Source organism: Haemorhous mexicanus, chromosome 3 (genome assembly GCF_027477595.1).
Source record: "Haemorhous mexicanus isolate bHaeMex1 chromosome 3, bHaeMex1.pri, whole genome shotgun sequence".
NCBI classification, from domain to species: domain Eukaryota; kingdom Metazoa; phylum Chordata; class Aves; order Passeriformes; family Fringillidae; genus Haemorhous; species Haemorhous mexicanus.
Window position 1 is genome coordinate 34,034,557 of NC_082343.1, and position 24,473 is coordinate 34,059,029.

Below are 24,473 nucleotides of genomic sequence, written 5' to 3' on the forward strand. Positions count from 1 at the left end.
TGTACTGTTCATTTGAGCTTCATTGCTTCAGCATCTCCATCAGTTTCCCCTGGGGTAAGGCAGGATGTGGGGTCATATTTAATGAGGGGATGACAGGAGAGGGATGTGGGATGGATCAGGTGATGTTTTGCTTTGTCCCAGGTGAGTCTGTGTGCCAGAATAAGAAAGTTGTTTATCTCTTTAGAAAAGTGGTTGCTGTGCAAGCCCAAACTAATCAGATAAGGGCTGTCAAATGCTGCCTTACTGATCACTGCAGAACACCTATTAACACCTTATTTTAAGTTTTTTCACCTGAAAGTTTTTTCTCAGCATCCATCTCTTCTGCCTGTCTGTTCTTGTACAGATGAATGTCCTAGGCTTCCTGGTTTGTGTACATCAAATACTGAATAATTTATTAAAAACCATCATCTAAAATTCATGGAACCTGACACCAGCTACTGCTCGCTGAGATAAGATGCTTCCTTCTACTGAGGACGGAGCAGAAATGTTCATGATATTTCTTACCCAGAAAATCTGTTTTGTAGTGCAGGCCTCACATAGCAGTTGTGACATAAACACTCGGAGTATAATTCTTTAGAGTTCCTTCTTCATCCTCACAAGCTACCTCAGCAGAACATATTGTTGATGTGCATGTGTCATGGGTTCTGTCTGTCCCGGTGTCAGGTACCTATCAAAGCCTCTCACTCATTCTCCTGTGCAGCTGGGCAGTGGAGGGAAAATGAAACTAAGTGGTCATGAGTTGAGGTAAGAGCCAAGAGAGAGATCACTCATTAAATACCATCGCAGGCAAAACAGCTCAACTTAGAGATATGGAGGGAATTTATTACTAACAAAATCAGAACAGGATAGTGAGAAGTAAAAGAAGCCCTTAAAAAGCACTTTTCCTCACCCCTCTCTCCTTCCCAGGTCTACCTCCTACCCCAGTGGCACAGGGAGACAGGGAATGGGGATTATGGTTAGTTTCTCAGCCGTGGTTTCTCCCGCTGATCAGGAAGATGAGTCGTTCCCCTGCTGCACTGTGGGGTTCCTCCCACAGGAGACAATTCCCCATGAACTTCTCCAACGTGGGTCCATCTCAGGAGTAGCAGCTCCCTGTGAACTGGTGCATTGTGAGTCCATCTCATGGGTAACAGTCCTCCCAAAACTGCTGCAGCATGGGTCACTCTTCCATGGGCTACCGGTCTTCAAGGACAGGCTGCTCTAGCATGGGAGCAGGGTCCTGGTCTCCACTGGTCTCCCTTGGAGTCTCAGCCTCCTCTCTGGCATCCCCCTGCTGTGGTGTGGGGCTCCTCCACAGGCTGTGGATTTGGTGGGAATTCCTTGTGAGCAGTGCTGTTTGACAGACGTCGTGAAGTACTGTGACAGACATAGCCTGTCCTCATGGTTAACAGGAGGCTCTAGCATATTTGGTCTTTACTATCTGGGGTGATGTTGTCTGGTTGAGCACAGGTGGGAGAAGGTTAAAGAAAATGGATCACGTAAATGATTTGTTGTCAAAAGTATTGTTTTTATTAGACCAGTTGTGACATACCTGAAAAACTGGAGAGGATTTGCATGCAGAAAGCCTTCTTCAAGTTTCAAAGAGAAATTGGAATATTCAGATTAAACTCAGGTTGAGAACAGTTGATTGAAGGTTAATTTATCTATTTCCCCATTTAGCCTGTCAGAGGAAGGAGAGTTGGTATGTATGTATTTAGATAGAGTGGGGATACAGAGCAGACAGTGACAGAATTGTCTGTGGAATAGTGTGTTGGAGCTACTCAGGCATCATGGAGGTGCTATTAAAAATAGCTTCATAATCATCCTTTCCCAGCTATCTTCTGACTGGTTTTAGAGTATTACAGATTAGGCTTTCTTTAAGAGGACACAGAAGTCACTCATATGAATCCACCACCATGGAAAACATGCATGTGTTCTCAGGACAGATACATGTTGTTTCTTCTCAAATAACTTGCCACTGTAAGAGGGTCAGTGACTTCTTCCCACAGGCTTCTTGGGATCACCTGCTAGCTGGAGTTGGTAGCTTGAACACTTCCTTTTGGGCTGTCATCTCCCTTCTGCTGGTAACTAATTCCCATGAAGAAGTGAATGTTAAGGTCTCTGTAATAAACCCACTGGTCATGATGTGCTGTTCATCTCAGTGAATGGTTTATTCTAATAGCTTGGAAGGGACAGTATTTCTTAAAGATATGCAGGCTTAAAATAATAAAACCTACAAGTAGGCCAAGGATGCCTAAATCAAAAAATATTTTTGGGGGCGTGTGTGCACGTGTATAGGAAACTGATTAAAAGAAAGCATTGGAACGAGACTGGTGTTCCTTTTGCACAGTGACTTGCAGTGACTGAGCTGTAACCATTTGTTCTTTGCTAAGCAGTTCCTCTGTGATGCTGCTTCTGTACACAGTAGAAAAAGCCAGTGGTGTTTTGGACAAGAAACCACATCCGGAAGAGATGCAGCTGCCTGATTTCGTGCCCATACAAAGCCAACGTCAGTGTCATAGGAACTTGCCCAGCAGCATGTTTTCTTTCACTGTTTGTTGTACTAATTCCTTTTATCAGCACATGCTATACTGTCCTTAGTCATTTGTGGCAAATGCAGCACATTATCTGTGTTGGAATATATGATTGTTGAAGAAAGGTACATTAAAATAATTTCCTGCAAGCAAACGATGAAATGCATGTGACTTGGAACCTGAGTATGTGGAAGGGTTGTGCTGTGCTCATCTTTCTCATTGCTAGCACATCCAGTAACTCATTGTGATGAGGGGGGACTTAGAAGTCACCATTTCTTCCTTCCTCTCTGTTGGTGATTTCTGTCCTTAAAAGCACAGACATGTAATTAATTGAAGTGTTTTTCAAGGAAGTTGCTTAAAGGGTCTTCCAAGGAGACTGGGTCCAAAATCTGCAAAACCAGACTTGAAGGCAAGAGAGAAGGGTTTTGCTTGTTTTTCTTTTTAAATTTGCGTGTATGATTTCCCATAACCCCTCCCTGCCATCAGCCAGTACTTTTGCTGCAAGACAGCTTTAAGGGAAGGGGAAACAAGTCTAAAGATATCAGTGGTTTTACCACCAGCTGTGGTAGATGGTGGGGGTAGGGAGTGGGGCATGTGGTGGTGCTAAGGAAAGAGGGGGGCTGGATTTTGGTCTGCTGTTTAAACCCACAAAATCACAGAAAACCAGGCATCCTAAATTTCCCCACAGGTAGAAGACCAGGACCTCTGTGTTGGAGTGAACCAGATAACTGCATTATACCTCGTTGGTGCAACACATGCATGGAAGAGAATCTGAAGCTGGAAAGCTGATGCTTGGGCTGGCTGGGCTTCCTGTATGAGCTCCCAATTATCTGGGGGAAGGGGGAGAGGCATTGCTTGACTTTTTAGCTGCAGGGTTTTTTTCCCCCAAGAACCAATTTTTGTTGCCCCTCACAGAAAAGATATATATGTTTTTTTATAAAAATAACTTTATTTTGAACATTTTTCCTGTGGACATTTAGCAATATTCAGCTCTGAGCTCTAGTTTCATGTCCCTAATCAGTGCAAGAATTCCTGCCTTCAAGTTTTCCTCATAATTTCTTGCAGCTCCTGCAGAGAAGAAGGAAGTAGAGACCAGAAATAAATGCCCAGTCACATTAGATGGCAGAGTGAAACACTAGAGTAGCCTGTGTAAGGAATACTTGGAAGTATTTAGAAAAACTCTCAGGCAGCTTTGCAGTGAATTCAGAGGTTTAACCCTGCCTGGGATGCACAGAGGGCTTTTAAGTAGTCTAAGAAAGATACAGACTTGCTTTTCTTATTTACCTGTAGACTTCATTCTATGAAGAATTCTTAGGAAGTGCCCCAATAGGTGTAGTCTGAAAATCTGGAAAGGTAGCAAGTTATTGCAAGTCATTCTTCCAAAGACAGGCACAGACTCTGGACTGTGCTACCTGTCAATGTTTCTTTAGCCTTATTTTTGCATTTTTTATAATGCCTTCCCTAGTGTTCTGTGCAGTGCAGTCTTTCATCATGCAGCCATTCACCCTGTCTGCTCTTTGAAATGATGGTCACAGCTTGCCCATTTGTCGTGCTTTTATTTGTATTGGAGAGTTTGCTATGCTTTTACTGTATTTTCCCATAAGAATTTTCTGACTTCTTTTTCTTGGTGTTGCCTTGATACAGAGATTAAAGAAAATTAAGAGATTAAAGGAAATGAAGAATGTCATGGAGGGAAACAGTTTTGTAGCTCTTTAAATAAGATTATGCCCTTACTTGAATTTACAAATTATTGTTCCTATTGATCAATGCAGAATTATGCTTTTAATGAAACTTTAAAATAGGTAATTTATAGTTAATCTTGTAAGCAAATGTTTCCATGTTTATCACATAATCCGAGAATGGGTAAGGTTAGAAGTAGCCACAGCAGGTTATCTGGTCCTTATCAAGAATAGTTAGGTAAAGGAATTACTAACACCTTCTACAGAATAACAGTGTTAACTGTTTTAATGACTCATTATTGCAAAACTTTGAGGTGTTTCAGTAAACTCAGTGTGCTTCCCTTCTTCCCTTAAATGCTATTTTTCATTTAATGACTTGTAGTTCAGCTCTGCCTTGGAAATTTTTTTCCTAGTCGCTTGTTCTGGAATTGTTGGCATTGGAACAGTTCAGATTTGTGCAGTGAAGGGCAAGGAAACGATCTACTCTTGCAGGAGGTAGGGGTATTCTTTTAAGCAGGATGAGTGGTTTTTTTTATTTCAGAGAGGTAAAAAATCTCAAAATTCCTAAGCACACAGGGTATCCATATTAAGCATTTGAAGTAATGATTTCTCTCTGCCATCAGCTTCTTCTGAAGCTAGTTGTAACGCACTGCAAGGAGTCTGCCTTCAAAGCAGGGAGTGGAGATTTCAAGTTCCTTTGGATTTTCTCCTTCCTTTGCCTTAATTGTTTGGCAGTGTCACTGGAGGAATTGCTTTGAAGGTAGGAACTGCTTCAAAGGTAGGAACCCTCACGATGTGGTTGAACATGTATTCATCAGCTCAGTTGTGGCGGTGGAACTCCAAAACCTCATTAAAAAGGGGCAAAAGAATCTTTTTTTCTTCTCTGTATGCAGTTGATTTCTGCTTATACAGTATGACTGGTGTACAAAGGAAGAAACTTCCTCTGATCATCTGTGTACTGTGAAGGAAGGAGAGTGTGAATGGGTGACCTTGTGTGGCTGAGCCACACAGCAGGTTGCTGGGGAATAAATTTCTCTGGAAGTTTGTGGAAGTAAGCTGGTGACACAATGCAAGAGTAGCATAAACTGACACTATTTATCATTGCTTGAGATCCACAAGGAGAAATGAGGCTAGGAAGAGTGGGAAAGAAGGAGTAGGGAAGATGAGGGAAAGAAGCATGTTAATAAATTAGAGGCTGGCAGATGGTATTTACTGTATTTAAATACAGGTGTTCAGTGCCTGCTGTGTGTTTCTGCAATAGCTTTCTGAGCACTTCAGTGACAAATGGCATGTGAGGTGAGGGATAGAGACCTATTTCTGCAGTATTTATTCAAACAAAAATCCTGCTTATATGAAGCCTGAAAAATCAAGGCACATCTAGAAATCATTTTGCCTGTGCTTTTTTGGAATCCATTTGAAATTGAATATATAAAACTGAAGAGCTCTATGCATGTGGCACACCTGTATAGTGAGATTCACAATAAGTTATTCGTTTTGTTCAAATTCCTTAGTAAAATACAAAATAAATAAAAAATTCACACTTGAAGTGAGATGATATTTCTCAGACAAAGTTGGCTTTTTTGTCAAGACAGCCTTACCATCGTCATCTCTGTCTTTTTGGTTTTCTTTCCCAGGGAATAGATTTAATGGCAGGAGGTGTTAAAAAGAGGGAAAGTCATGTGGCAGTTATTTTTCTCTTAGTTGGATTTCTAGTTAAGCAAAAGATCGAATCCTGTCAGTAATTCCCTTTCTCTTCTGTGCTGGTGTTCTGCCCTAGGATGTGACTGTAGATTCTGCAGAAGTTTGAAAATTACAGTGTGGGATGGGTTTTTTCCCCCAGCTGTTACTCAGTTTTGCTGTGTTTTGGGGAGTGGGGGGGCTTTTATTTCCAGTATAAATTTAATAGAAACTTAGCTATAACATTAAGTGTGTTTCACAAGGCAGTTCTTTGCAGGGGACGTCTTCAAGGTATTTGCTTCTGTATCTTCACAGCTGCCTCGCTGAAATGTGAACACCTTTGGTTTTCACTGAAAAATTAGTTTGTAGTCAGTGAAATCTGCCATTCCCTAGTTAGGATATAGCAGTTTAGGTCTCTCCCTCCACATCTCAGGCCATTGTTTTGATGCATAATAGCATGCATTAAATAATAATAATGTACTTCTGCTGCAGTAGTAGTCCCTGATTAGAAGTAAACAAGTGGACTGACAAGTCAATCATTTATCTGTATCATAAACACACTTTTATCATATTAAGGTAATGTTTCCTGAATAGAGATTGTCTATTAGCCTGCCTGTAGCACTCTTAGATAGCATTCATTCACATCTTGAATGCCTGTTCTCCAGTGTACAGCACAATGTCATCCTAGAGCTTCAGGCAGATAATTTTACTCATGATGGCTGGAAATGTAGACCTGTTCCTGGCTGGTTTATGTTTTCTGTCACTAGATGTGACCAGTAGGCGACCAAAATGGAGAGGAATTCAAATGTGGCCTGGTTTTGTTCTTTCTGGAGGTGAATGAATATTTTTGGTGCCTTCAGGCTAGTCTTAAGCCAGAAGAGCATCTTGGATTTCTCATCCTTCCAGCAGAGGCATTCATGTGGACCAGAGAGATATGTTTCACTTAACAAGGAATAACCCCTTGCATTAGACCTTTGCTTTGGTTCAGAACTTTCCTGACAGCTTTGATAGGAGACAAACGTATCCTTTAACTCCTTTTCAGTCTCAGACAGACAGCTTTCTTTTAGTCCCACAGTACCCCCAGCTCAAGACATGGGTTGCTTTAGGAGAGCCATTGCTTTTAGGTTTTCTTTTCCATCTCCGTGGAGATAGAGCTCTCTGAGTTTCTTGGCTCTGCTGACTCACCTCAAGTTCCTGTGCCCCAGACCAGAGTGATTTCGCTAAATAAAGGTTTGATTCACAAGTCTTGTGGTCAGACTTCAAGCTCCAAGCAAAACAAACACAAAGTGTACCGTACAAGCCTGTTCTTGATAATGGGACAAGCAAAAAGGAAATGAAAGGCATATGATAGTCACTAGGATACTGCTGAGAAACCACTTTCCAGCTTGTAAAGATAGCTGTGTTTAAACAGCCCTCTTACGTGTTCTTCATTGCAGCATTTTTTTGCAACGTGCCATTGAGGTGACTGATGTTTTCAAGACGTTACTGATTTGTGGTTCTGCAGATACTTTGTGCATTCACATATTTCTCATTCTTTGTTTCAGAGATGGTGATGTTGCTGGAATGGTGGTCAGGCACCGATTGCACCCTTTACACTGACCCAGAGAGTTACCACAAGTACGGGAAGGAGAATGCCATCGTAATCCTTAATCACAACTTTGAGATTGACTTTCTCTGTGGTTGGAACTTTTGTGAGAGATTTGGGGTCTTGGGGGTGAGTTACTTAGTATTTAAGATAATTCTCCTTGGATGCGGAAAAAATGGCAAAATAAGTTAATTGTGTTTTTGAATTAACAGATCCATGCTCAAATTTCACTAGGCTGCTGTCCAAAATTAGAGGTGAACTTCAGCAGTGCAGTGCAAGTATGTGGAGACAGAGTGGCTTAGGAAACCACAGATATTTTAAAAGCATTGCAGTTAAAGCTGATGAAGGAAATATTTTCTTAACCTGTGGAGATCATTACAGTTATTTCTCTCTGTGTGTTTACTAAGTAACTGTTGCAGTTCATTGTGCTGCATGAGGATGAGCTAGCCCATGATTCTTTCCCAGTTTAATTACAGAATTTGTTTGCTTTTTCCAGTGTAGCCGTACAAATCCACAGCTAGAGTTTGAATGATGTAGCCTACCTCTCTCAGAATGAAAGAGGAGCCATCTTAAGTGAAAGCAGTGACCAGCTAAAAGCAGTAAGAGATGGGGGAGGAATGAGTTATTCATGGTTGAATACACGGCTGCATTAAGCTAGGAGTTCATGTGCATTTGTTTTCAGGGTTGCTTTTTTGTTTCCCCTGTCAGATCATGGGGTTAATTCAAGCCCACATCTAAATCAGCCTGACTTCATTCTGTGGTGGTGATGATATTCTCTGTCTATAAAGGATTTAGATAAGGGTTCTTCCTTCATAAGGAAGAAAACCAATGACTCATTTTTGCATTGTTCTGCAGCATCCTTCTAGCTTTGATACTGGCCACTGGCAAAAGTCCTGACCTTGGATTGTGTGAACCTCTGATTTTTGTGGCCTTCCCTTTGGACTCCTTCCGTTTCCTGGACATTTAGGCACCACTCCTGTCACTTTCAAATTAGAATAATGGCAGTCTGTTTAACAAAAACATTAAAAGGGGCCTTAAAAGGGGAGGAAAGTGAACCTAAGCATTAAAGGCTGTTTGTGTAACCAAAATGGCTGTTGGCTTCTGAGTAACTTCTGCCATGTTATTTAGGACTTGAGTACAGAGCTGGAGGATGGCATGGAACAGTAGGAAATGTAGGGAAACCTGTTTCTATCAGGCAAGTGTAACTGCGAAAAACAGTGGTGCTGAAGTACAGTCTGTCTAATTTTTTAAGCCAGATGGCCTCACTTCTCTAAATAAAGCTGTGTTTTTGAGGGTCAGGTGCTTCTTCAGAAAACAGCAATGTAGAAAATTGAGGGGTTGTTTCTCTACAAAGTAATAGGAGCCTACAAGGTCAAAAATGCCTTGTTTTACATTGTTAGTATGTAGCTGGACAGACTCTTACTAGCTGCAATTTTCTTAATAGTTTTCCAATTTAATAAGGATTCTGTTTTAGTTTTTTATATTGTTACCTACACATAAGGAAACCACAATGTAGAAGCAACTGTTGAAATTACTGGGCTGCACTCACTGAAAACATTTTTTCCTTTTTTTGGCTGCTTGCATATATTACTCAGTTTGCATTTGTGCTAATCTTAGGATTATTTTAGAAACTAATATATGCTGGTTGTGGTTTTGCTGCTTTTTTTTTTTAACAGCAAAACAAAAACAAATAAACAAAAGACCCAAACAACCAACACAAAACTATTTCAGTCCTGAGTAATGTACTGTGGTTTTACTTCCCAGAAACTATTCCCAGAAGAAATAGTTTCCACTATGCTCTCATTTGCATTGGTGTCTGTACTTAACAAAGCAGTGCATTTCCCTCTTGGGGCAACCAGCCCAAGTTCTTCTTAAGCCATGTTAAAAAAAAAAACCCATAAAGAATGGAAAGTACCAAACAGTGATTTTCCTGATTGGATTGCCTATATTGCTGTACTGATACTTGTCTTGGGCCAGTGCAGGGGTAGATGATTGTGCAGTGATGAGGAGTGTAGGTTGGTTTGACTTGTGCTGCCTTACATGAGCTTCCCCTGTGCACAATTTCAGGGCATGGTGTGGCAGCAGAGTTAGGAACGTCAGAACCTTTATGGCTAACGTTTAGGGAAAGAGTTACAGGAAAGAGGCAGGTGCACAAGGGGCTTTCTGAGGTGTCACAGCCTCTGGTGTTTAGTAGCTCAGGGACTTTGGGAGCCAATAGGTGTTTATATTTAATGATGTTTAAGTGAATACTCCGTGAAGTTTCTATGCAAACTTTGGGTATCAGCCAACACCTTACTCAGCTTATCTCATGTCCGCTGCTGCTGAAGAGGAAATCTTGCACATGCAGTCTCCTGTGTGTGTTATCATGCTTGTCTGCCCTGTTGGGCCATGTTTTAAAACTCTTTCTATCTCTTTTCTGCCTTAACTAATCCAGTGAAGAGAGGAGAAATGACTGGGGAGGGGGAAGAGGGAGAAGGTGAAGACAGCTTCAAGCCAAAGGAGTTGGAACTGACTATGCTTGGCTTCAGCAGGCAGAATGGCTTTGTTGTGACATCCAGCTCTGCCTTGCAGCTCTGGCAGACAACAGTAACACTCTTAAAAGTGTCACAAGCATGTTCAAACTCTCAGTATTTTACAGCTTGAACATTTTTTTAATGAAGCCCTTAAATGTTGTAATTTTATGCTTGGTTGTTGTGGTGTAACCATCCAGGCAGCTAAACACCACACAGACACTTGCTTACTCCCTGCCCGCCATGGCATGGGGGAGAGAATTGGGGGAGGGAGGGGAGGGAATTTGGGATTGAGGTAGAGTTTAATAGGACAGAAAAGGAAGGGGCAAAAATAATGATAATGAATGATGGTGATAAAAGAATCAGAGTGTTTAAAACAAATGCCCCCAATGGAGTTGTTCACCACAGTTCAGTTCCTTAGCAGCAGTCTCCAGCCATCTTTCCCTCTAGTTTATATACTGAGCATAACATGAAATGGTATGGGATATCCCTTTGGCTAGTTTGAGTCATCTGTCCTGCTGTGTCTCTTCCCAGCTCTTTGTGTCCGCCAGTCTGCTCGCTGGCAGGGTGGTGAGAAGCCAGAGTCCTTGATGTAGTGTAAACACTGCTTAGCAACAACTAAAGCATCCCTGTGTTATCAACATTGTTCTCCTCCTCAACACAAAACACAGCTACTGGGAAGAAAATTAGCTCTGTTCCAGCTGAAATCCAGACATTGTTTTTGTTTATTTGAAAATAATATTGAACATCCTTAAACCTGTCTTGCCCGGTTGGTTCCCAAAAAAAAGAGTCTTTCCCTTTTGAAAACTGCCTTTCCTGGTCTTAGTTGAAACATTGAATTTGTGCATTTGTCTGCTCCTTCTCTTGTCTCTCTTCTCCTGGACTCTTCCTCCTTATAGCCAAATTGCCATAATCCCTACAAGTTTATAAAGCTCTATCAGTGTGGCTTTGGTTTGCCAGTGTGGTTTGGGGTTTTTTGCTGTTTCTGGGAGATGGAGTGGGAGTTGCATAGTCTCTTGCCTGTTTTTAGGTTTGTGAATCTGAGTGTTCTTCTAAGGACTCAGATCTTGGCATGTGTATGGATGATGTTCTCTGCTGTGTACTTCCCTTTTCCTGTCTGTGGCATTCCAGTCCTAGGATTTACCTTATTAGTTGGGACAGCCTAGCCACTGTGTCCCCATTCAAATGCATTAGTAGCCATTACTTTCCTCAAGGTGTGTTGCTAACCACCCCCTTGAAAAAAGACCCAGCTGGACACCAGAACTCAAAATCAGGACATGGGCAAGTCCTGAGGAGGCAGTTGTTGTTCAGGATTCTTACCAAAAGCACTTTTATATGCTCCCTGCCTGGATTCACTGCTTTGTTGTTTGGTCTGACAAAGCAGCAATAAAATAGCTTTGTTAGTAATTTTAACAGCCATTTGTCTGAGATGAAGACATTAATATTAGCAAAAATTGCCTGTGCTTTAAAGCAAAACCTGCTGGTTTTAACCTTAACTACCTGTTCCATATGTCAGGAAACTTAATTTTATTTGAGAGTTGCTTATGTCGAAGTTTGCTGTTTGAAAAGCTGAGTGTGGCCTTAAATGGAGGTGTGAGAAGATACTTTTTTATATTATTGTATAAGACTAATCGGTGTGTGGGCACAATAGGTTGTTTGTGCATTTTAATATATTCCCACATTTTTAAACTAGATTTGAAGTGGTAAAGGGACAAAATCAGGCTTACTAGTGGTAAGTCTGTGTTACCTTTCCAATATGGAGAAATTTTATTCAACATGAAGCTTGAGAAATTAGGAGCATAACTAAATTTCTGGAATGATGGTTTTGAGCGACTAAAGAAACATACCTAGCCATCATGATGTCCCAGAGAGTATAATATGAAGGAGGGATATATTTCAAAAGTAGAGCAGTTGGAATCATTGAAAGTATGTCAGTGCTGAAGGGAGCCTGCAGAGCAAATAACTTACAAGGCAGATTGCTGTTGCTAATGGTTTGCACTACAATGAACTTGTTTTAAAACTCAGGAACAAGTTTTGTTGGACACTTTCGGCTTTCACATTGATTTCATGCTGTTTGTTGTGTTCTTTAAACCAGAGGTGTTGAATAACTTGGGCTGGACATGTAGAATCATGATTTTCTTTCTTTGACAGCACAGTTGAGCAAATGCACTAAAGCAAGTTTGTAAAAATACTTTTTTAAGGTGGTGTTGGTGCAGTCATTCACGGAGGAGAACTTCATGGGTATTTCCTTTGAACAAACTTGGCCGAAATAAATTAACCTGGATTAAAATGTTAGTATTGTAGATAAGTTGTTTTTGTCCAGTGGTAATTTCATTAAACATCTGTTGAAATTACACCATTCTGAGCACTGAAAATATTTGACTTCCTTCAAGAAGGCAACTTACATGGAATAAATCAGCACTTTTTAATAATTATTTTTCTGTTGAACAAGCTGAATTTGAATATTGAAGGCAACTATCACATGTTTACCAAAGCACTTTAGTAAAGGGAAAGTTACTGGTTGAAGTCAAGTAGAGTTGCATTTTTCCCGCCAGGTATTTTCACAGGAGCTGTGCATGGGCACATGACTGAAACAAAACAGCTCTAGTTACTATAAGAGGGATCACAGAATCACAGAACATGTAGAGTTGGAAGGGACCCACAAGGATCATCAAGTCCAGCTCCCAGCCCTGCACAGCACCATCCCCAGGAATCACCCCAGGTGCCTGAGATCATTGTCCAAGTGCTTCTTGGACTCTGGCAGGCTGGTGCTGTGACCACTTCCCTGGGGAGCTGTTCCAGTGCTAAACCCTTTGGGGTGAAAAACCTTTTCTTATACCCAACCTAAACCTTCCCTGGCACAACTCCAGGCCATTCCCTTGGGTCCTGTCATTGGTTTTCACAGAGCAGAGATCAGTGCCTGCCCCTCCTCTTCCCTGATGAGGAAGCTGGAACTGCAGTGAGGTCTCCCCTCAGTCTCCTCCAGGCTGAACAGACCCAGTGCCCTCAGCTGCTCCTCAAGGCCCTTCACCATCCTGATGGTCCTCTTCTGGACACTGTGTAACAGTTCAATGTCTTTTTTACATTGTGTCACCCAAAACTGCCCCCAGCACTCCAGGTGAGGCTGCCCCAGCTCAGAGCAGAGCAGGACAATCCCCTCCCTTGCCTGGCTGGTGATGCTGTGCCTGATGCCCCCCAGGACAGGGCTGGCCCCCCTGGCTGCCAGGGCACTGCTGACTCAGGTTCAACTTGCATTGACCCCCGGGTCCCTTTCTGTGGCACTGCTCTCCAACATCTCATTCCCCAATGTATTCCTCCCTCACAAGAACAGCCTTGCTAGCATAATGCACTGAGTTTCCTTTGTCTAGTTAGTTCTGCGTTAGCCTTCCTTCTACTGCTAGAACAGATGGGTGCATAAAATAGGGTGAGGTGATTGAGTTTATTTTTATGTGCATCCAAGGAGTCACACTCCCACATGTCTAAAAGAGGGCTTTTAAATTTTAAAAATGCATTGGCACAGGGAAAGAATCCAAACGTGCCCCAGGGAAGAGTTCAGACATCTGTTGTGCTTTCGTGGTTATACCTGTGCTACAGAACACAGGCTGTGTGTTCTGTATCTCACAGTATCTCACAGTATCATTTCTTGATTTCACTGGACCAGGTACAGCTTCTCTCCTGCCTCTGGTGTAACTCATGCTCTTTTTAAAATATATGAAGGATTAGAAAATAGATGTAGTGAAATAGTCATTTTAGCTAGCTTTTTGGACTATAATTTCTGCACTTTAAAGTCTGCAGGACAGCTATGACATTGTCTCTTCTGACACTGTTCTGGAGGCTTTGTGCACTCTATGCAGAGTATACTTAGTTTATGGTAGTTCTTATGACACTGAACACTTACTGTAAATAAACTTTAAGACCATGTTGAGGTTTTTTCTCTTTTGCAGGGTGGGGGTGTGGTGATAGGGCTGCTGTTGGCCTCCTTGTGCAGGACAGTGAGCCTGTTTCTTTGTGTCTGGTTTGTGGAGCTGGAAGAGGAGGCTGGGTTCAGTGTTGCTGCTGTCATGTAATGGGGACTAATGTACAAACTGGCTTGAAACTGAAATTACAGAAGCAGCTGCTTCTCAGGGGAGCAGTGGGTTTGGAGTCCTGATCTGAGCCCATCACTGAAATTATGAAATTCTCAAGAGGGAGCACTATTATTGCAGAGCATTAAATCATTTGATAGAGATGGTTCCCCCATTCTTAGAAATGGAACTCTGTCATCCTCTGTTCTGCTTCTGTGTAATAGTTGCTGGTGAAGCTGTGTGATGTGCACTTGCTTTCCAGTCGTAAGCTTTTAGGTAGCTTAATTATTTAAGGTATTTTCCTTCTCAAGGAAAGAGAGCAGATGAAAAAAACGAGCTGTGATAAAGAATTAGGTCAAGTCTCTTCCTGTAGCAGCCAAACGAACAAGAGTGACTAAAAAAAGCAAAAGGAAATATTTTCTGTTGATGGTAACTTCTACCAATAAGTAATTTCTAGTCAAATTCCGTGTCCTGGAATCCATCTGCAGAGTTTTTTGATGGGCTAGCTTATAATAATATCATGGACAGAAACTGGACTGTAATTACTCCCACCTTTCTTCTAAAGAAATATCACTGTTTTGCAGGAAAGGCTGAAGCAACAATTTCTTTATGAACACAACACATACGGGTGCCATTTTATTGATTAAATAACCACGTGAAATGTAAGACAGATCACCAGGGTGGGCTGGCTTGGAAAACAGGAAAGGAGCACATGAAATCAGTTCTCCTGCCCTAGGGGATGTTAGTCTGAGATGATCACAGAGTTAAATTCTGGAGTAGGATTAACTTCCAGAACATGTTGAATGCTTGATAAATCACAGACTTCCTGCCAAGTGTCTGGGCCAGTCACTTCAGTGTCTGTCACACCTATGAGACAGGAAGAGTGCTTTTTTGTTTTTTCCTACTCCACAAGCATGCTTTGATGAGAAATTCACTACTCTAAGTATGGCCTTTCGTAAACAAAATTAAGTATTCTTATTGCTTATTGCTGCTGTTGTTTCTAGTGTGTAAGGTTTATTCTGCTGGTAAACCATGTGTGCATAGCATCAGTATGTTGTGCTGCAGTGGCTCTGTGACTCTGCTTTTTATTTTCCTTTCTCTTTTTTTTTTTCCCCCCCTCCATGTTGAGATGTATAGTTTCAAGGTATCTTAAAGGAACTTGTGCTGCCCCTGCCAGGATCTGATAGAATTAAGAATTTTAATTGATATAGCTCAGGTCATTTACATGGATTCCTCCATGTTTGAAGGAATTTGGCTTCTCTTTTGGGTTTCAGTGTTTGGGTAGGAGAGAGCAACACACACTCATATATATTAAATTCTAGAAGTCTTCCATGCAGATACCTGAGATTAGATTTGACTGTTTTGTCATATGAGAGAAACTTATTTTTCTTTGTTTTGCTTTTACACTGGTGTTAAAACTGGGTCTGGTCAATATGAACGGATATCTTTGTGTCTAACTGTGCAAGTCTCATACCCACAGTGCACTCTTAAGTGGCTTAACTCTGTTTGTCTTGCTTTGATTCTGTCTTGCAGAGTTCCAAAGTGCTTGCAAAGAAGGAGCTCTCCTACATGCCTATCATTGGCTGGATGTGGTATTTCCTAGAGATAGTCTTCTGCAAGCGCAAGTGGGAGGAAGATCGGAAAACTGTGGTACAGAAGTTGCTCAATCTCCGGGACTACCCTGAAAACTTCTGGGTGAGTGATGCTTAACAAATGGAGTGTGAGGTAGCAGGAGTGAGAGGCACAGGCAATATGTGATGCTTACCAGATTGTTCCTGAGACTTTTGCTTCGTTAGCTTCCTTGGGAGTATCAGGAGAATAGTCTCAACTGAATTCTCTCTGGAGTTTCCCATGTTCTGTGTTGTCTGTTTCCGTCTCTGTAGTATGGAGCCCTGCAGGTACTACTGCAAAAATACCTGCACTGTGATGCACTCAGTAAATTTTATGGTTCTCTAATTACAGGCACTGGATAGGGATAGATGCAGGGGTTCATAGCTGTCCAACAGATGCATGTGACAATGTTGTATTGAAGCACAGTCAGCTGTATTTGTTACCTAAGCTCCCCTCTCACCTTAGAAGACATGTTTTCACGTGCTGTATCTAGGATAGCTGCTGTAGTTAATATACTAGAGTTTTCTCCTTCCCAGTGATTCTACCATTCCTGTGAAGGTGTTTGGTCAGACATGGCCCAGTAGAAGTGGAAGCCACCTGGTCAGAGAAGTGGCCTGATGTAGCCATTGTCTCTGTTCCAGGGAGAGGATTAGTCTCACTTTTCAATAACAAGAAAGTCTTACTTTTTGCATCACCATAATTTTTTAGTATTCACCATGCCTGGCATTTCTTCATCTGAGAATGAAAAGCTGTTGAATTTTTTTCTCTTCTCAGAAATCATAAAAATTGCAGTTCTTCTGAGCTAGTGATGGCAAGAGTGCAATTCAGTTAAAGAAATGGAATCTTAAGCAGCATCCCCAGGGCCTACAGAAACTATTGCTGTTTCCTCATGAAGATGTATATGCCATATTTCTCATGCTCTGAAACAAATTTCTTTTTTGTTACTTGTCATTGATTTAAATGAGTGCTAAGCAATCAAAACTAATCTCTGTGCTTCAATGTTTGTGTGACTTCCAGGCAGGAGGCTGTCTGGCAAAGGGGTGATTCTGGGATTTTAGCTTCCATTTCTCTCCAGAGATTTTCCTGTGCTCTGTGACTTTTCTTTACATGTAGGCAGCTCAGCTCTAATCAGTGAGCACAAGCCACCACCATCCTGTAGATACTCCTGTAGAGGAATTGCTAAAAAGGAGCTATACCTATGTAAGGGAGATAGTTGTTAATGTACACCTGGGGTTATTGCAGTGTGGAGTTTTAATTTGCTTTTTTATGATGGCATAATGTCAGAAGGCACACAAATAGCACCTTGGAAAGTAGAGAAGGCAAAGCATGCTAAGTGAACTAGAGAGACTTTCTCATCAGTTCCTCTGTATCTCATCAATCTGAATAACATTATGCATGCAATACATGAATAAAAGCGCTCTTGGATGAGCTAAAACTGAAGCTGGCTGCTTGGCTAGTTTCTTCAATATCTCTGTCTTTTTTGGCTGCATTTTTGCTGTGGGTTTTGAGGACTTACTTTGTGTCATTTGGCAGCACTCTCTGATGTGTTAGTTTGCATTCATGCTTGGCAGAAAGCAGATGAGCAAGTGGTAAATCTCCAAAGATCTGTGTGCTTTCCCCTGCCTGCCAGTGGCAAGATTGTAATTATTCATGTCTGAGCACTTCTTCTGTATAGTTCATAAGAGCATGAGCCTTTCAGTAGTCCTGCATGAGCTGCCTTACATCTGTTAACAGCTGTCTCATTGGCATCAAAGTTACTGCCTGAAGTTTTCCATGGACCTCAAATGCCATAGGGAAAGCAAGCAGGTTAGAGTGAAGGCAAACAAGCTGGGCACTGAAGCATTTCCTAGAAATGTGTTTGTTTTAGACACTTAGCAAGTTTTAGATGCCATGATATTTGAACACTCTACCATCAGAGAGAGATTTGCAACAGGAGTATGTTTTGAGTGTTTTCTAACAGCTTATTAGAGATGGAGTGGCTTAGAGAAACCAAGTCATTCCAATGGCTAGTAGCAGAGCAGATCTTAAAGCCTAAAGGCTGAGGTTCAAACTGGGTGGCAGGTTGGATTAGTATTTGGATTTGGGGTTTTTTTTTTTGGTTGGTTGGGATTTGTTACCTCAGTCAAATAAATTACGTAAATGCGTGTGTGGCTACACCTGTCCCAGCTAGCAGTGTTAATTTGGGTTGTGCAGGTGGGAATTCGAGAGAACTCTGCTCAGTCAGTAGAAGACCTGAACTTCTGTCTAACTGTAGTTCTGTCTTGGTTCTAGTTCCTGATTCATTGTGAGGGCACAAGATTCACAGAACAGAAGCACCAGATCAGCATGAAGGTGGCCGAAGCCAAAGGTCTGCCCAAGCTCAAGTACCACCTCCTGCCGCGAACGAAAGGATTTGCTGTCACCGTGCAGTGCTTGAGAAATGTAGGTAAGGAAAGTCACAGGGGACAGTGCTAAATGGTTGTTTCCTCTAACTGCTGACAGTTTACCATGCTTTTCTTTTCCCTGTAGCATGTGTCCTAGCAGAAAAATCCTGGGATGCTTTCAGAAGCATCTGTTTTTTTCACTAGCATCTGGTTTTAATAACAAAATCCTGAATCAGTTTGTGGGGTTGGTTTTGGTTGGGTTTGGGGGTTTTTTTTGGTAGGTTTTTTGTTGTTGTTTTTGGGGGGGGTTTTGTTTGTTTTTGGAGTTTTAATTCATTATTGTTATGGTTTGTTAACTGTGACTCTGTTGAGGAATCTCAGTTTCATATTTTGTTCCAATTGGTACATATTGTTGCATATTTTGTACCTATTGCCAAAGAATAATATTTCTTAGTATTTGCTAAGCAATTCTATTCTAAATGAAGCAAATGCATCAGTAGAGAGCCTGAGGCAGTGTGTCTTAAAATAATTTCTTGTGGTAAATGACTACCTCAAATAATGCAATTTTAAAATCAAAATATATTCTACTTTAAATTTCTGTATAGATTTGCTCTTTTGAGTTTCTTAATGGAGCTGAGGAAGGGGAATAGGCCTTGACTGAAGATAGATGTAGGTGAAATTCATAAACAGTTTCTACATTATAGAACATGAGTAAGTTTTTCTTCATTAATGTTGTTTTGAGGTCCCCATTTATTTCTGGTTACTTGCATTTGCCAGCTTTAAAGTGACATCATTTTGCACATGTTGTCTTTGAAGTGATACTCTTTGACTAATACTGTGTATCAAATTGTTGGATTAATACTACTGTCAGTCTTCTGCTGTGTACTTCATGGGCAAAGGAATGACAGTGCTAAGTAGCTGTGGTATTACAGGGTCTTTGGGATCTGGTAGATTTGTGTGTTAGATGGCTGATGTGTAAGAAAGAAAAAAGTCTTCTTTTTTCTCAAAGAAAGAAAAGAAGTTTTCTTCTGGTTTAGAAGAAAATGTTCCAGCTTGACTGAAGTTAATGTCAAAACTTCTTTTGTCCTTGAAGATGTGTTTTCACGTGGCATATCTGGGATAGCTGCTGTAAGAAAAGCTTCCCATCTTGCTATCTCTTGTATTTCTTCTAAATACACTCTGGCAAGACAGGTAGATCATACCACTGTTGTAGCTTTCCAGGCACCCACAACTTTCCACCCCCACGATGGATAGCATAGCTTGGGTCCTTTCTGGTCCGTGAAGAAGAGGTAAGTTATGTGAAGCACCCAGCAACCCCCCAAAGAACACGGTTTAGCCTTGCCTTTGGAATAAGGGTGACTGTTCTGCTGAGGGCACAACAGGGGGTAATAGACTTGAGGCACAGAAGAAGGGTTGAGTCAAAACTCTGTGGCCTCTAATGCCCTGAGCTGGGAATCAGGAGCAGGTTATTTTGGTGGTGGTTTTGTTCTTTTCACTGCTGTGTGTAATGCAAGCAAAATTTGGTGTGATTGTGGAGAAGCAGCTGATTGTGGGAAAACATTCCAAAAGGAAGCAACTTTAGAAAATCCAAGTGACATAAAAAGTTTTGGATATTCATGCCACACACTACCATAACACTTACTAGTACCCTAAATATTTGAAATACCTTGAGAAAAAGGAGACTGAGGTTGCTAGATTACTTATTTATTTAGGGAAGTAGAGTATATGTCACTGCCTCAATCCAGAAGCTGTAACTTGCTAGAGGGAGCAGTGTAAGGCCAGGGCAAAGGCAGTATTTCTATGTGAGGGTTCGAGGAGAAGCGGGGTCATAACTTCTCATACATAGTTTCAGCAAAAACTTGAGGTTAAAAATCCAGCTAATAAACCTCTGAGAGTTTGATGATCCCAGACTGGTGCTGCAAGTTCTTCTAGGTTTGTTGCTTTATTTGCCTTGTTATTTTTTGCCATGAGAGGGAGATAGAAAAGTTACTGCTTGGGTTGGTATATGTTTCTGTCCAGTAGAGACAAGGGGTTCGTGTAAAAAGCATCTGAAAACAATGTCTTATTTTTTTAGTACTCCATACAGCATTATTATGTGCAGATAATAAGTCCATACAGATTTTCTGAATAGAGAATGTGGTGGCAGGCTCTTTAGACAGTCCATGATCTGAAAGAGCAATACTCTCTAGAAATTAGGTCATATCCCTGTGCATCTCTAAAAGTGAGAGACTGGTGCTGAGCTGCCTGAGCCCATCTTGGGCTCTGCCATTCAGGCTGATGCACTTGCTGTTCTCCCACAAGGGTGGTGGGCCTGGCTGGAGTGCCTTGCTAAGGGATGTAGCTGCAGAACGACATAGCAGTGGAGCCAGGTCACAGGTTTGGGACCAGGTCACAGCTGGGTGGGACAGAGTTCCTGTCCCATTTTTTTTCATCCTTTCTGACAAGGGTGTTACAGTAATACCAGGCGACCCCCAAGGCAGGAAATGATTGTCATCTGACTCTAAGGCTTTGGAATATTGAACACTCACTTTATTAAAACTATACTGCATATTATACTATATCATACTTACTACTGACTACTGAAAAACTAATGACTGTCTGCAGACTGACAGTCCACACAGCTTGGACCTGGTTGGGTAATTAACATAAACAATCTCTACTAGAATCCAAGTACCAAATTCCTTCAGATAAACGATCTTCCAACACATTCCACATGTGTAAAAACACAGGAGCAGCAAATGAGGTAAGAATTACTTTGATCATTCTTTTCTCTGCTTCTCTCTGATCAGAGGGCATGTGAATACCACAGGGTGTGATTCAGTTTGCCAGAGATTGTAGTACTGTGGGATGGGTAGATGCTGGTTTCTCTGGCTGTAGATGTAATTCACCCGTGGCAGCAGAAATCACAGGTTGGTCCTCTTCAAAACTTTGTATCAAGTCTTAATGGCACCTGCTGCAGTCACTCAGGAAAGAGTTCAGAAGTAGTTCTGCAGTAGTTGGAAATAGACATTGGTGACATCAGTCTGGCAAGCCCACCTGTTGTGAAAAACTGAGTTTGAGAAAGAGTTTATTTAATGTGCATATATTGGAATCTGCCTCCATGCCAGCGATGTGATATCTGTCAGCATAAACAGATGTATTTGGATATAAACACCTTTCATCCAAAATAACAAGTGAAGAACCTTCCCTCCTAACTAATTTCTTTCATAAGTGATAATGGAATTGTTTTTTTCCTTCAGAACTTGCTTTCAGAAGTTCAGATCTCTGTACATAATTTGATTCTTAAAGAAATGCTTTTAATATTTTCTGAACTTGTTCTGATTCTTTTGTCAGTGACCATTCCTATCAGTATGGCTTTACAGATGCAGTCCCCAGGAACTTGATTTCTGAAAGCTGTTCACTTTCTTAATAAATTCCTGTTTGCTACCTGTACTGTTCATGGAAGCAAATGAAAATACAAATCTGTTTCTAAGACATTAATCTATTACTTACAGTAAAAGTAGATGTCTAAAATACTACAAAATATATATTTAATTACTACTTTTATTGTCTGGCTGTTTATCAGGCAGTTCCTTTCAGCTGCTTTTATTTAGTAAAGACTTGTACTTAAAAATGTACTTCACGAGGGATTGTAGATAAGACCAAGTTTTGTTGTGTACCTTTTCCTCCAGTTGTACATGCTGGGAACTGCTGTTCCAGAGGGACTGCATGAGAATTCCAGGGTGATAGTCTCATGGAGTTTTGGGGTATGACAGTGTTTGGGTGTATTGCAATGGCTTGTTTTCCCTCATGAGCTGTATATTAGTCCTGGATTTTTATTTTTTTCAAGTGGGTTTCTATTCATCATCCAGAGCAAGTAACAAAGTTCTGAGAGGATGAGTGGTTTTTGTTCAAGCTGGCCCAATTAATGAAATGTTAAATCAAAGGATAGTTCAAGGTGGTGTCACATCAGCAGTACAGTGAATGCCACTGTACCTTTCCCTCCCTTTTCCAGTCTTCAGATCATTGTGTGCTAATATGAAGATGCACGTAGCCACACTCATTGCCTGTAGGTTGATTTGTCAGTGAATTATCCTGGCATAATCCACCATGGCCACAAAAGAGGACAGTCAAAGTAAGAAAAATCCTCTCTAGATATGTAATCTGAAGATTTTTTTTTTTAGGTTGAAGTAATTAAACCTTAAATTCTTAAGTACTTAGCTCTCTGTCAGAATGCTGTAGACAAAACCCAAAGTTAATGATATGACAAAAAAGCTGAGCAGAGATTAGAAAACAAAAACAAAACCAAAAAAACCTAATTGGTTTTTTGACAGAAAGAAAGAGCTTTAAAATATCTGTGTTTTGTTTTTAATGAAAAAGAGGTTCTGAGATATAGCTCCTTTGAAAAAATATTTCACAATTGAAGCAAAACTTCTCAAATTTTGCTTGTATTAGTCTGAGAGTGAGACAGTTGTAGTGTTTTCAAGATACTCTTAAGGGTTTTTTTCACTTTTTTTACAATGTGAATTTTCTGGTCTCTTCAGGTTTTGGAAGAGAAAGTCAGGAGATGTCCAACTCTAATTATGCAATTACATAATCCATGTTTAGTGATAACCTGTTTCAGTGTGTCACACAGCATGCTAGTGCTTCTTTGACTGTGGATACTTTCTGGCAGATTTTAATTTCATGCAGCCTTTTTCTTGGACACTTCCATTGTTATTCTTTTCCTGAGAATGAGAAAGCTAAAATCTTTAGTTACCTTCAGTTACATCTGGATAGCAGAGGTCTGTTTACTCCTGCACATTGGTATCATTGTCTTGTGTTTGGCACTGCTTTGCACCAAAAGATTTTCATGTGTTACTAAAAGGTACTAGACTGAATGTTAAACTACAGACCAGTTGGAAACTGGAATAGCTTTTTTTTTCCCCTGGAGAAAAGGGAAGCTCTGTGTAAGACTGACAGCACATAAAGATGTTACTGTCCATCTCCACAGAAGGTTTTTTTCAGAACAGGAGAACTATCTTCCAATGTGTCTCAAACCCAATTCATTCAAAAACTCAAATGTAGATGCCTTGTAAGAGATGGAAGAAAAAGTGTTGTGTATATCATACTTTGCTTTATTGCATCCCTATTGTTGTTAGAATAATCTCATGCTATTAAAGAATAACCTAAGAAGCTTACACTGTAGAAACCAAACTGAGCTCTTGTTTTCCTTCAATTACATTGGATTAGTAAATTAGAGTAGATTAGTAAAATCCTTCTACACTAAGAAGCTTAAAAATGGAGGCAGACAATTGATTTTTTTAAAAGTAATTTCATACTTGTATTTTACATTGAGAGTAGTGTGCCTGAAGTAGATTTTGTCTTTTTTTTTAGATTTGAGTTTGAGCTAAGAACCCAACTGTAGTAGGAAAAGAATGGAGTTGTTAGTAAGGGACAGAGTCATTTTGCACTGGCAGGGGTTTGGCCTTTTTTTTCAAGATTTACTTTCAGCACTGATGCCAGGCTTCACTGTGAATTCAGTTTTGCAGTAACAAATGATGTGGTGAGTTTCTGGGAGCTGAATGAGACCAAACCATATTTATCTCTCATAGCTAGAGAGGTTTCAAAACCAAGAGCAAATCTGTCCTATGTAATAAGTCCTTCTTAGGTGGGTCAAGAGATTACATAATAAAGGTTCACCACATGCATTTTTATTAATTATTGCAAAACTCTAGAGCAGAAAGCCTGAAATACAAGAGGCTACACATGAAAATGCTTCTTAGTCACACTTGTGACAAAAAAATAGGAAAGTTGTTTTGCTGTCATTGCACTTAGAGTTCATACCATGATGCACAACTGATTTCAGTGTTAGGAAAATGAATCATTCCCTGATAATTTTGTGACATCAGGAAAATAGTGTATCTAAGGATGTGTTCAAATAAACTTTTTTGCAGCACTTCATGTGGTTCTAAACGGTGAATGCTTTTTCTGTAGCAGCTGCTCGTGACTGTTCTTTTAGTTTATCTGCCATCAGCCTTTGCAAATGGTTTTGCTGTTCTCACCCAGTCCTGAGCTGTGCAGTTTTCTTGGTGCTGGAAGTTTGGCTACATTTTGGTCAGCAGAACTTCCATGTTCTATTCCTCACATCTGCATGTTTTCATGGCAGCCAGCTCACACAAGATATGGTGTGTCATTCTCTCTCTGCCTTTGCCCTAGAGGAAGTGCCTGAGTTACCAAACAATGGATATGAACCAGGGGCCATTCATGGCTGCATTAAACCTTCCTGCTGCAGGAGGTCTCTCACACACACAATTTACCTGTTCTTAGTCAAAGGATATATACTGCTCATTGTTTATAAAACATGTGTCTGCCTGGTTGTTTCCTCAGGTCTAGGGGGCAGTTGTTGATTCCCAGTGAGCTGAAAAAGGTAACAGTTCTGCAACCATTTGGCTCCTAGGAAGTCCTAGCTGTATTCTGTCAGAAGCTGTCATACTGCACCTAATGAGGAAG

The 24,473-nt window shown here is 40.8% G+C and overlaps 1 protein-coding gene across 2 annotated transcripts in view; it reads left to right on the top strand.

Annotated features, from left to right (window-relative positions):
• The window catches only part of AGPAT4 (1-acylglycerol-3-phosphate O-acyltransferase 4), a 73,761-nt gene that overhangs the window by 32,843 nt on the left and 16,445 nt on the right, over positions 1-24,473 (top strand). For both annotated transcript variants that reach the window (XM_059841271.1, XM_059841272.1), the window contains 3 exons: positions 7,414-7,583; positions 15,562-15,723; positions 17,911-18,064. In XM_059841271.1, the coding sequence (XP_059697254.1) occupies positions 7,414-7,583; positions 15,562-15,723; positions 17,911-18,064 (486 nt within the window). The remainder of the gene's footprint in view (positions 1-7,413; positions 7,584-15,561; positions 15,724-17,910; positions 18,065-24,473) is intronic.